This window comes from Coregonus clupeaformis, chromosome 33, assembly GCF_020615455.1.
Source record: "Coregonus clupeaformis isolate EN_2021a chromosome 33, ASM2061545v1, whole genome shotgun sequence".
In the NCBI taxonomy this organism is placed as follows: Eukaryota; Metazoa; Chordata; class Actinopteri; order Salmoniformes; family Salmonidae; genus Coregonus; species Coregonus clupeaformis.
In genome coordinates this window covers 4,119,615-4,131,554 of record NC_059224.1, presented here as the reverse complement: position 1 = coordinate 4,131,554, position 11,940 = coordinate 4,119,615, and the positions used below count along the sequence as shown (strand labels likewise).

Genomic DNA, 11,940 nt, shown 5'->3' with positions numbered 1-11,940 from the left:
ACAAGGCCCTCCCCCGCCCTCCCTTCAGCTAATCAGATCACAACTACATTCTGCTCCTCCCCTCCTATAGGCACAAACTCAAACAGGAAGTACCCGTGCTAAGGTTGATTCAACACTGGTCTGACCAATCGGAATCCATGGTTCAAGATTGTTTTGATCACGCGGATTGGGATATGTTCCGGGAATAACGTTGACGTATACACTGACAAAGTGACTTAGTTCATCAGGAAGTGTATAGGGGATGTTGTTCCCACGGTGACTATTAAAACCTACCCAAACCAAACACTGTGGATAGATGCCAGCATTCGCGCAAAACATATTCAATCTCTCCCTATCCCAGTCTGCTGTCCCCACTGTTCCTCTACCCAAGAAAGCAAAGATAACTGAACTAAATTACTATCACCCCTTAGCACTCACTTCTGTCCTCATGAAGTGCTTTGAGAGGCTAGTTAAGGATCATAACACCTCCACCTTACCTGACACCCTAGACCCACTTCAATTTTCATACCACCCCAATAGATCCACAGACGATGCAATCGCCATCACACTGCACACTGCCCTATTCCATCTGGACAAGAGGAATACCTACAGTGGCTTGTGAAAGTATTCACCCCCCTTGGCATTTTTCCTATTTTGTTGCCTTACAACCTGGAATTAAAATAGATTTTTTGGGGGTTTGTATCATTTGATTTACACAACATGCCTACCACTTTGAAGATCCAAAATATGTTTTAATGTGAAACAAACAAGAAATTAGACAAAGAAACAGAAAACTTGAGCGTGCATAACTATTCACCCCCCCTAAGTCAATACTTTGTAGAGCCACCTTTTGCAACAATTACAGCTGCAAGTCTCTTGGGGTATGTCTCTATAAGCTTGGCACATCTAGCCACTGGGATTTTTGCCCATTCTTCAAGGCAAAACTGCTCCAGCTCCTTCAAGTTGGATGGGTTTTGCTGGTGGATAGCAATCTTTAAGTCATACCACAGATTCTCAATTGGATTGAGGTCTGGGCTTTGACTAGGCCATTCCAAGACATTTAAATGTTTCCCCTTAAACCACTCGAGTTTTGCTTTAGCAGTATGCTTAGGGTCATTGTCCTGCTGGAAGGTGAACCTCCGTCCCAGTCTCAAATCTCTGGAAGACTGAAACAGGTTTCCCTCAAGAATTTCCCTGTATTTAGCACCATCCATCATTCTTTCAATTCTGACCAGTTTCCCAGTCCCTGCCGATGAAAAACATCCCCACAGCATGATGCTGCCACCACCATACTTCAGATGAGAGTAAAATTGAGCGCAAACCCAACACCTCTCATCACCCAGAGAACACCATCCCCACAGGATGGTGTTCTCGGGATGATGAGAGGTGTTGGGTTTGCGCTCAATTTTACTCTCATCTGACCAGAGTACCTTCTTCCATATGTTTGGGGAGTCTCCCACATGCCTTTTGGTGAACACCAAACGTGTTTGCTTATTTTTTTCTTCAAGCAATGGCTTTTTTCTGGCCACTCTTCCATAAAGCCCAGCTCTCTGGAGTGTTCGGCTTAAAGTGGTCCTATGGACAGATACTCCAATCTCCGCTATGGAGCTTTGCAGCTCCTTCAGGGTTATCTTTGGTCTCTTTGTTGCCTCTGATTAATGCCCTCCTTGCCTGGTCCGTGAGTTTAGGTGGGCGGCCCTCTCTTGGCAGGTTTGTTGTGGTGCCATATTCTTTCAATTTTTTAATAATGGATTCAATGGTGCTCCGTGGGATGTTCAAAGTTTCAGATATTTTTTTTATAACCCAACCCTGATCTGTACTTCTCCACAACTTTGTCCCTGACCTGTTTGGAGAGCTCCTTGGTCTTCATGGTGCCGCTTGCTTGGTGGTGCCCCTTGCTTAGTGGTGATTGCAGACTCTGGGGCCTTTCAGAACAGGTGTATATATACTGAGATCATGTGACACTTAGATTGCACACAGGTGGACTTTATTTAACTAATTATGTGACTTCTGAAGTTAATTGGTTGCACCAGATCTTATTTAGGGGCTTCATAGCAAAGGGGGGATAAATACGCAACACTTTTCCGTTATTTATTTTTTTGAATTGTTTGAAACAAGTCATTTTTTTCATAACACTTCACCAATTTTGACTATTTTGTGTATAAAAATCAATTTAAATTACAGGTTGTAATGCAACAAATTAGGAAAAAACGCCAAGGGGGATGATTACTTTTGCAAGGCACTGTATGTAAGAATTCTGTTAATTGACAACAGCTCAGCCTTTAACATCATAGTACCCTCCAAGCTCATTATTCATCTCGGGGCTCTGGGTCTGAACCCCGCCCTGTGCATCTGGGTCCTGGACTTCCTGACTATTACAGACTCCAAAGGGAAGCACAGCCGTGAACTGTAGAATAGAGTTGATCTGGGTAGGTACTGTAGGTAGAATATAGTTGATCTGGGTAGGTAGGTAGAATAGAGTTGATCTGGGTAGGATGAATTGAGTTGATCTGGGTAGGTAGAATAGAGTTGATCTGGGTAGGTACTGTAGGTAGAATATAGTTGATCTGGGTAGGTAGGTAGAATAGAGTTGATCTGGGTAGGTAGGTAGAATATAGTTGATCTGGGTAGGTAGAATAGAGTTGATCTGGGTAGGTAGAATAGAGTTGATCTGGGTAGGTAGAATAGAGTTGATCTGGGTAGGTAGAATAGTGTTGATCTGGGTAGGTACTGTAGGTAGAATAGTGCGGATCTGGGTAGGTAGGTAGAATAGAGTTGATCTGGGTAGTTACTGTAGGTAGAATATAGTTGATCTGGGTAGGTAGGTAGAATAGAGTTGATCTGGGTAGGTACTGTAGCTGGAATAGAGTTGATCTGGGTAGGTACTGTAGAATAGTGTTGATCTGGGTAGGTAGAATAGAGTTGATCTGGGTAGGTAGAATATAGTTGATCTGGGTAGGTAGAATAGTGTTGCTCTGGGTAGTTACTGTAGGTAGAATAGTGCTGATCTGGGTAGGTAGGTAGAATAGAGTTGATCTGGGTCGGTAGGTAGAATAGAGTTGATCTGGGTAGGTAGGTAGAATAGAGTTGATCTGGGTAGGTAGGTAGAATAGAGTTGATCTGGGTAGGTAGGTAGAATAGTGTTGATCTGGGTCGGTAGGTAGAATAGAGTTGATCTGGGTAGGTAGGTAGAATAGAGTTGATCTGGGTAGGTAGGTAGAATAGTGTTGATCTGGGTAGTTACTGTAGGTAGAATAGTGTTGATCTGGGTCGGTAGGTAGGTAGTGTTGATCTTGTTCTCCCCACTGTAGGTGAAAGGGTTGATCTTGTTCTCCCCACTGTAGGTAGAATAGTGTTGATCTTGTTCTCCCCACTGTAGGTAGAATAGTGTTGATCTTGTTCTCCCCACTGTAGGTAGAATAGTGTTGATCTTGTTCTCCCCAGGTAGGTAGTGTTGATCTGGGTCGGTAGGTGAAAGGGTGGGGCAGACTTCCTCCAACAGAGGACAGCTCTATGTACAAAAAAATTAAGATATAATAAAGAAAATAATAATGCAGAATTGGTCAGGAGCCTGTAAAACAGCTGCTATGCATTACAGCGACATTCTCACTCTGAAGATAAGTATTCCCTTGTTCACTCTGAAGAGAAGTGTTCCCAGTGGTGTAAAGTACATAAGTAAAAATACTAAAGTACTACTTAAGTAGTTATTTTGGGTATCTGTACTTTATTTTACTATTTATATTTATAACAACTTTTACTTTTACTTCACTACATTCCTAAAGAAAATTATGTACTTTTTACTCACTACATTTTCTACCTACCTACCCAGATCAACTCATTACATTTTGAATGCTTAGCAGGACAGAAAATGGTCCAATTCGCACACTTATCAAGAGAACATCCCTGGTCATCCCTACTGCCTCTGATCTGGCAGACTCACTAAACACACATGCTTTGTTTTAACTGTCTGAGTGTTGGAGTGTGACCCTGGCTGTCCGTAAATAAAAAAAAACAAGAAAATTGTGCCGTCTGGTTTGCTTAATAGAAGGAATGTTTAATTATTCATACTTTTACTTTTGATACTTAAGTATATTTAAAACCAAATACTTTTTGACTTTTACTCAAGTAGTACTTTACTGGGTGACTTTCACTTTTACTTGAGTCATTTTCTATTAAGGTATCTTTACTTTTACTCAAGTATGACAATTGAGTGCTTTTCCCACCCCTGAGTATTCCCTTCTTCACTCTGAAGAGAAGTGTGCCCTCATCGCTCTGAAGAGAAGCGTGCCCTCATCGCTCTGAAGAGAAGTGTGTGTCTGTCAGTCGGCCACTAGAGGGGGGTGTTATCTGTCCAGAGAGAATCCAACAGAGCTTTCCATCAGCACGTAGACCTGTGTGATGAACGGTAGTAGTTGCAGCTGTGAGAAAATATTCCATATATTAAGGGCTGAAGTGGTAATAGGTTGGAAGGTGCTTATATACAGGACATGATGTATCGTCCCTTATAACGAGGACGTTCAGCAGAACTCACAGTCAGAGAAGTTGTTGTTGTTTACATACTCTAGATCTTTCTATCTATATCAGTCATTTACAGAAACCTTAAGGCACAAGGGTTATATTCCCCATGCAGCAGAAACCTTAAGGCACAAGGGTTATATTCCCCATGCAGCAGAAACCTTGAGGCCCCAGGGTTATATTCCCCATGCAGCAGAAACCTTAAGGCACAAGGGTTATATTCCCCATGCAGCAGAAACCTTAAGGCACAAGGGTTATATTCCCCATGCAGCAGAAACCTTAAGGCACAAGGGCTATATTCCCCATGCAGCAGAAACCTTAAGGCACAAGGGTTATATTCCCCATGCAGCAGAAACCTTAAGGCACAAGGGTTATATTCCCCATGCAGCAGAAACCTTAAGGCACAAGGGTTATATTCCCCATGCAGCAGAAACCTTAAGGCACAAGGGTTATATTCCCCATGCAGCAGAAACCTTAAGGCACAAGGGTTATATTCCCCCATGCAGCAGAAACCTTAAGGCACAAGGGTTATATTCCCCATGCAGCAGAAACCTTAAGGCACAAGGGTTATATTCCCCATGCAGCAGAAACCTTAAGGCACAAGGGTTATATTCCCCATGCAGCAGAAACCTTAAGGCACAAGGGTTATATTCCCCATGCAGCAGAAACCTTAAGGCACAAGGGTTATATTCCCCATGCAGCAGAAACCTTAAGGCACAAGGGTTATATTCCCCATGCAGCAGAAACCTTAAGGCACAAGGGTTATATTCCCCATGCAGCAGAAACCTTAAGGCACAAGGGTTATATTCCCCATGCAGCAGAAACCTTAAGGCACAAGGGTTATATTCCCCATGCAGCAGAAACCTTAAGGCACAAGGGTTATATTCCCCATGCAGCAGAAACCTTAAGGCACAAGGGTTATATTCCCCATGCAGCAGAAACCTTGAAGCCTCAGGGTTAGAGTCCCATGCAGCAGCTAAAACCAAATCCAAGCATGAATAATGTAACAGGATTCCTCTCTATCTGGTCAGATCAGATATAAGCTGTGTTAGTTAGCCTGAACACACATTAAATATATATGATGCTACTTCTCTCTCTCTCTCCTACTGCTGCTGGGGGAAGTGGTCACCTGTTTACCTGTTTATCTGCGAGATTACTCTAAGGGGTTAATTTATCAGGAAGCAAATATATGCTTCCTGATTTCAGACTATGTTGAAGGGTATCTTCAACCTAGAAATCAGATCATTCAGATTTCTAGAATTCAGAGCAGATTTAAAACTGCGGAGTGAATCAAAAGAGCTGAAGATGAAATCTTATTTCCGTATCTAACATCTGTTTATGTTTGTGACTAGAATGTCATGCAAAGATCATTCAACCAGACAGCTTTCAGAGACGAGGCTCTGAACCTGACCTGATTAAACTGCCGAAAGGAGAGAGACCTGTTTTCAGTGATGCTGATGGGGAGAGAGAGAGATTATATTATCACATGATGAATGTAGAGAAGTGGTTGTATGAAAAATGTATGCACTCACTAACTGTAAGTCGCTCTGGATAAGAGCGTCTGCTAAATGACTAAAATGTAAAAATGTAAGAGAGGGGAGAGAGAGGTGAGTTGTGAGAGAGGTGAGGGAGAGAGTTACTGAAGTGAGGGGTAGAGAGAGAGAGAGATGGACTGAGTGAATGAGGTGAGTGAGTGAGGGAGCGGTACAGAGCTCCACCCCCCTGCTGTAGTCGACCACCTGTTGTGTTCCTCTCCCTCTCTGTGTGTCAGTCAGAGCTAGCTGCCTCTCTCCTCTCATCACTCCGCTGTAGCTAGGGTCAAATCAGAGCCAGACTTAACCACAGCACACCTGGCCTACCTACACCTGTTACTACCTGTTACCTGTCTCACTCTGCATCCACCTGATGACATCGTTGGAGCCTGGAGGAATCAGGAGGAAGGAAGGGCTGCGAGGAAACTGAAGCAAGGCAATATAAAGAACAACAAAGCTTCCTAATCTAAGGACTTAGCTAGGAGCAGGAGAGCAGTCACGATGAGCTGAGGATGTAGGCTCCGGGACTGTGGATGGGACTTGATTTTGAAGACGTACAGATTTGGCTCTTACTGCAACATAAGGGGACAGTAAACTCTAAGGACGGACAGACGGACAGAGAGCCTGTCAGACGGACAGACATGACCTCACAAAACGGAGAAGACAGGGACCCTGAGATAGAACTCTTTGTCAAGGTAAGATGTGAGTGACAGGTGTGTGTGACAGGTGTGTGTGTGTTTGGTCCATGTTTGTGTCTGTCACCCACAATATTAAGTTTTAGAGATAATATGATATATGTTTTTTTTTTTATATATATATATATTTAGCAACTTAAGATTTCTTATTTGGAGTAAGAGTTGTAATGCAGCGTCAGTGTAGTGTAGTGGAAAGTATATGTTGTGTAGTGTAGTGTAGTGTTGTGTTGTGTAGTGTTGTGTAGTGTTGGAAAGTGTGTATGTGTGTATGTGTTTGTTGTGTAGTGTAGTAGTGTAGTAGTGGAAACTATGTAGTGTAGTAGTGTAGTAGTGTAGTAGTGTAGTAGTGTAGTAGTGTAGTAGTATAGTAGTGTAGTAGTGTAGTAGTGTAGTAGTGTAGTAGTGTAGTAGTGTAGTAGTGTAGTAGTTTAGTACTGTAGTAGTGTAGTAGTGTAGTAGTGGACAGTGTGTTGTGTAGTAGTGTAGTAGTGTAGTAGTGTAGTAGTGTAGTAGTGGACAGTGTGTTGTGTAGTAGTGTAGTAGTGTAGTAGTGTAGTAGTGTAGTAGTGTAGTAGTGGACAGTGTGTTGTGTAGTAGTGTAGTAGTGTAGTAGTGTAGTAGTGTAGTGTAGTAGTGTAGTAGTGTAGTAGTGTAGTAGTGTAATAGTGTAGTAGTGTAGTAGTGTAGTAGTGTAGTAGTGTAGTAGTGTAGTGTAGTAGTGTAGTAGTGTAGTAGTGTAGTGTAGTAGTGTAGTAGTGTGGTAGTGTGGTAGTGTAGTAGTGTAGTGGTGTAGTAGTGTAGTAGTGTAGTAGTGTAGTAGTGTAGTGGTGTAGTAGTGTAGTAGTGTAGTAGTGGACAGTGTGTTGTGTAGTAGTGTAGTAGTGTAGTAGTGTAGTAGTGTAGTAGTGTAGTAGTGTAGTAGTGTAGTAGTGTAGTAGTGTAGTAGTGTAGTAGTGTAGTGGTGTAGTAGTGTAGTAGTGTAGTAGTGTAGTAGTGTAGTAGTGTAGTAGTGTAGTAGTGTAGTAGTGTAGTAGTGTAGTGGTGTAGTAGTGTAGTAGTGTAGTAGTGTAGTAGTGGACAGTGTGTTGTGTAGTAGTGTAGTAGTGTAATAGTGTAGTAGTGTAGTGGTGGACAGTGTGTTGTGTAGTAGTGTAGTAGTGTAATAGTGTAGTAGTGTAGTGGTGTAGTAGTGTAGTAGTGTAGTAGTGTAGTAGTGTAATAGTGTAGTAGTGTAGTGGTGTAGTAGTGTAATAGTGTAGTAGTGTAGTGGTGTAGTAGTGTAGTAGTGTAGTAGTGTAGTAGTGTAATAGTGTAGTAGTGTAGTGGTGTAGTAGTGTAGTAGTGTAGTAGTGTAGTAGTGTAGTAGTGTAGTGGTGGACAGTGTGTTGTGTAGTAGTGTAGTAGTGTAATAGTGTAGTAGTGTAGTAGTGTAGTAGTGTAGTAGTGTAGTGGTGTAGTAGTGTAGTAGTGTAGTAGTGTAGTAGTGGACAGTGTGTTGTGTAGTAGTGTAGTAGTGTAATAGTGTAGTAGTGTAGTAGTGTAGTAGTGTAGTAGTGTAGTAGTGGACAGTGTGTAGTGTAGTAGTGTAGTAGTGTAGTAGTGTAGTAGTGTAGTAGTGGACAGTGTGTTGTGTAGTAGTGTAGTAGTGTAGTAGTGTAGTAGTGTAGTAGTGGACAGTGTGTTGTGTAGTAGTGTAGTAGTGTAGTAGTGTAGTAGTGTAGTAGTGTAGTAGTGGACAGTGTGTTGTGTAGTAGTGTAGTAGTGTAATAGTGTAGTAGTGTAGTAGTGTAGTAGTGTAGTAGTGTAGTAGTGGACAGTGTGTAGTGTAGTAGTGTAGTAGTGTAGTAGTGTAGTAGTGTAGTAATGGACAGTGTGTTGTGTAGTAGTGTAGTAGTGTAGTAGTGTAGTAGTGTAGTAGTGGACAGTGTGTTGTGTAGTAGTGTAGTAGTGTAGTAGTGTAGTAGTGTAGTAGTGTAGTAGTGTAATAGTGTAGTAGTGTAGTAGTGTAGTAGTGTAGTAGTGGACAGTGTGTTGTGTAGTAGTGTAGTAGTGTAGTAGTGTAGTAGTGTAGTAGTGTAGTAGTGTAGTAGTGGACAGTGTGTTGTGTAGTAGTGTAGTAGTGTAGTAGTGTAGTAGTGGACAGTGTGTTGTGTAGTAGTGTAGTAGTGTAGTAGTGGACAGTGTGTTGTGTAGTAGTGTAGTAGTGTAGTAGTGTAGTAGTGTAGTAGTGTAGTAGTGGACAGTGTGTTGTGTAGTAGTGTAGTAGTGTAGTAGTGTAGTAGTGGACAGTGTGTTGTGTAGTAGTGTAGTAGTGTAGTAGTGTAGTAGTGTAGTAGTGTAGTAGTGTAGTAGTGTAGTAGTGTAGTTGAGTGTAGTGTAGTAGTGTAGTAGTGTAGTAGTGTAGTAGTGGACAGTATGTAGTGTAGTAGTGTAGTAGTGTAGTAGTGTAGTAGTGTAGTAGTGTAGTTGAGTGTAGTGTAGTAGTGTAGTAGTGTAGTAGTGTGGTAGTGTAGTAGTGGACAGTATGTAGTGTAGTAGTGTAGTAGTGTAGTAGTGTAGTAGTGTAGTAGTGTAGTAGTGTAGTTGAGTGTAGTGTAGTAGTGTAGTAGTGTAGTAGTGGACAGTGTGTTGTGTAGTAGTGTAGTAGTGTAGTAGTGTAGTAGTGTAGTAGTGTAGTGGTGTAGTAGTGTAGTAGTGTAGTAGTGGACAGTGTGTTGTGTAGTAGTGTAGTAGTGTAGTAGTGTAGTAGTGTAGTAGTGTAGTAGTGTAGTAGTGTAGTAGTGTAGTAGTGGACAGTGTGTTGTGTAGTAGTGTAGTAGTGTAGTAGTGTAGTAGTGTAGTAGTGTAGTAGTGTAGTGGTGTAGTAGTGTAGTAGTGTAGTAGTGGACAGTGTGTAGTGTAGTAGTGTAGTAGTGTAGTAGTGTAGTAGTGTAGTAGTGTAGTAGTGGACAGTGTGTTGTGTAGTAGTGTAGTAGTGTAGTAGTGTAGTAGTGTAGTGGTGTAGTAGTGTAGTAGTGTAGTAGTGTAGTAGTGTAGTAGTGTAGTGGTGTAGTAGTGTAGTAGTGTAGTAGTGTAGTAGTGTAGTAGTGGACAGTGTGTTGTGTAGTAGTGTAGTAGTGTAGTAGTGGACAGTGTGTTGTGTAGTAGTGTAGTAGTGTAGTAGTGTAGTAGTGTAGTGGTGTAGTAGTTTAGTATTGTAGTAGTGTAGTAGTGTAGTAGTGGACAGTGTGTTGTGTAGTAGTGTAGTAGTGTAGTAGTGTAGTAGTGTAGTGGTGTAGTAGTTTAGTATTGTAGTAGTGTAGTAGTGTAGTAGTGTAGTAGTGGACAGTGTGTTGTGTAGTAGTGTAGTAGTGTAGTAGTGGACAGTGTGTATTCTGATAGTAGGTATAGTGTTACATGAGCAACATGTTCTGCTGAGGTCGACCTAAGAGACACCAATACTATAGCTGTTGCTGGCAGAGTAACATATCCTTATCCAACCTGCACTATGGCTACAGTACTGTGGTAAAACACTATCATACTGTATCTACTGTGTGTCCTCAGTGCACAGTGACATCCAACTGCGTCCATCCTGGTTCTTGGCCGTATGCACAAAGTATCCAGGATCAGTTTGGAGTTTTAAATCATAATGAACCATGAGACCATGAGACACCATGTGAATACAGGTCCAGATATCAGGACACATGATACCTGCTGTTAGGTTCTCCACAGCCCCCCTGAGGGTAACAGCAGGTGTGGATAACTGGAGTACTAGAAGAATGGGAGGCAGAGAGAAACAGGTGTGGATAACTGGAGTACTAGAGGAAGGGGAGGCAGAGAGAAGCAGGTGTGGATAACTGGAGAACTAGAGGAAGGGGAGGCAGAGAGAAACAGGTGTGGATAACTGGAGTACTAGAAGAATGGGAGGCAGAGAGAAACAGGTGTGGATAACTGGAGTACTAGAGGAAGGGGAGGCAGAGAGAAGCAGGTGTGGATAACTGGAGAACTAGAGGAAGGGGAGGCAGAGAGAAGCAGTTGTGGATAACTGGAGAACTAGAAGAATTGGAGGCAGAGAGAAGCAGGTGTGGATAACTGGAGAAATAGAGGAAGGGGAGGCAGAGAGAAGCAGCTGTGGATAACTGGAGAACTATAGGAAGGGGTGCAGAGAGAAACAGGTGTGGATAACTGGAGAACTAGAGGAAGGGGAGGCAGAGAGAAGCAGGTGTGGATAACTGGAGAACTAGAGGAAGGGGAGGCAGAGAGAAGCAGGTGTGGATAACTGGAGAACTAGAGGAAGGGGAGGCAGAGAGAAGCAGGTGTGGATAACTGGAGAACTAGAAGAATTGGAGGCAGAGAGAAGCAGGTGTGGATAACTGGAGAACTAGAGGAAGGGGAGGCAGAGAGAAGCAGGTGTGGATAACTGGAGAAATAGAGGAAGGGGAGGCAGAGAGAAGCAGGTGTGGATAACTGGAGAACTAAAGGAAGGGGAGGCAGAGAGAAGCAGGTGTGGATAACTGGAGAACTAGAGGAAGGGGAGGCAGAGAGAAGCAGGTGTGTATAACTGGAGAACTAGAGGAAGGGGAGGCAGAGAGAAACAGGTGTGGATAACTGGAGAACTAGAGGAAGGGGAGGCAGAGAGAAGCAGGTGTGGATAACTGGAGAACTAGAGGAAGGGGAGGCAGAGAGAAGCAGGTGTGGATAACTGGAGAACTAGAGGAAGGGGAGGCAGAGAGAAACAGGTGTGGATAACTGGAGTACTAGAAGAAGGGGAGGCAGAGAGAAGCAGGTGTGGATAACTGGAGTACTAGAAGAATTTGAGGCAGAGAGAAGCAGGTGTGGATAACTGGAGAAATAGAGGAAGGGGAGGCAGAGAGAAGCAGGTGTGGATAACTGGAGAAATAGAGGAAGGGGAGGCAAAGAGAAGCAGGTGTGGATAACTGGAGAACTAGAGGAAGGGGAGGCAGAGAGAAGCAGGTGTGGATAACTGGAGAAATAGAGGAAGGGGAGGCAAAGAGAAGCAGGTGTGGATAACTGGAGAACTAGAGGAAGGGGAGGCAGAAGAGAAGCAGGTGTGGATAACTGGAGTACTAGAGGAAGGTTAAGCATCTAGCCATGTAGCCTGACAGTCAGCTGATATGGTCTCAGGGGCAGTGGCGGCTCCTGAAAAAATTCTCAGGAGGGGCAATTTTTCTGATGATTTAGGTGACCTACACACGTGCACGAGTCCGTGCACGCGATTC

The 11,940-nt window shown here is 43.1% G+C and overlaps 1 protein-coding gene across 2 annotated transcripts in view; it reads left to right on the top strand.

Moving 5' to 3' along the window:
• Positions 1 to 11,940, top strand: part of LOC121548519 (chloride intracellular channel protein 5) — an 82,458-nt gene that overhangs the window by 13,440 nt on the left and 57,078 nt on the right. Inside the window, exon 1 of one of the 2 annotated variants that reach the window (XM_041859977.2) lies at positions 6,228 to 6,721. The exons of the other annotated variant lie outside the window; for it this stretch is intronic. Coding sequence (XP_041715911.1) covers positions 6,560 to 6,721 — 162 coding nt within the window. The 5' untranslated portion in view covers positions 6,228 to 6,559. Of the gene's footprint in view, positions 1 to 6,227; positions 6,722 to 11,940 lie in introns of those variants that run through there. 2 annotated transcript variants of the gene reach the window in all.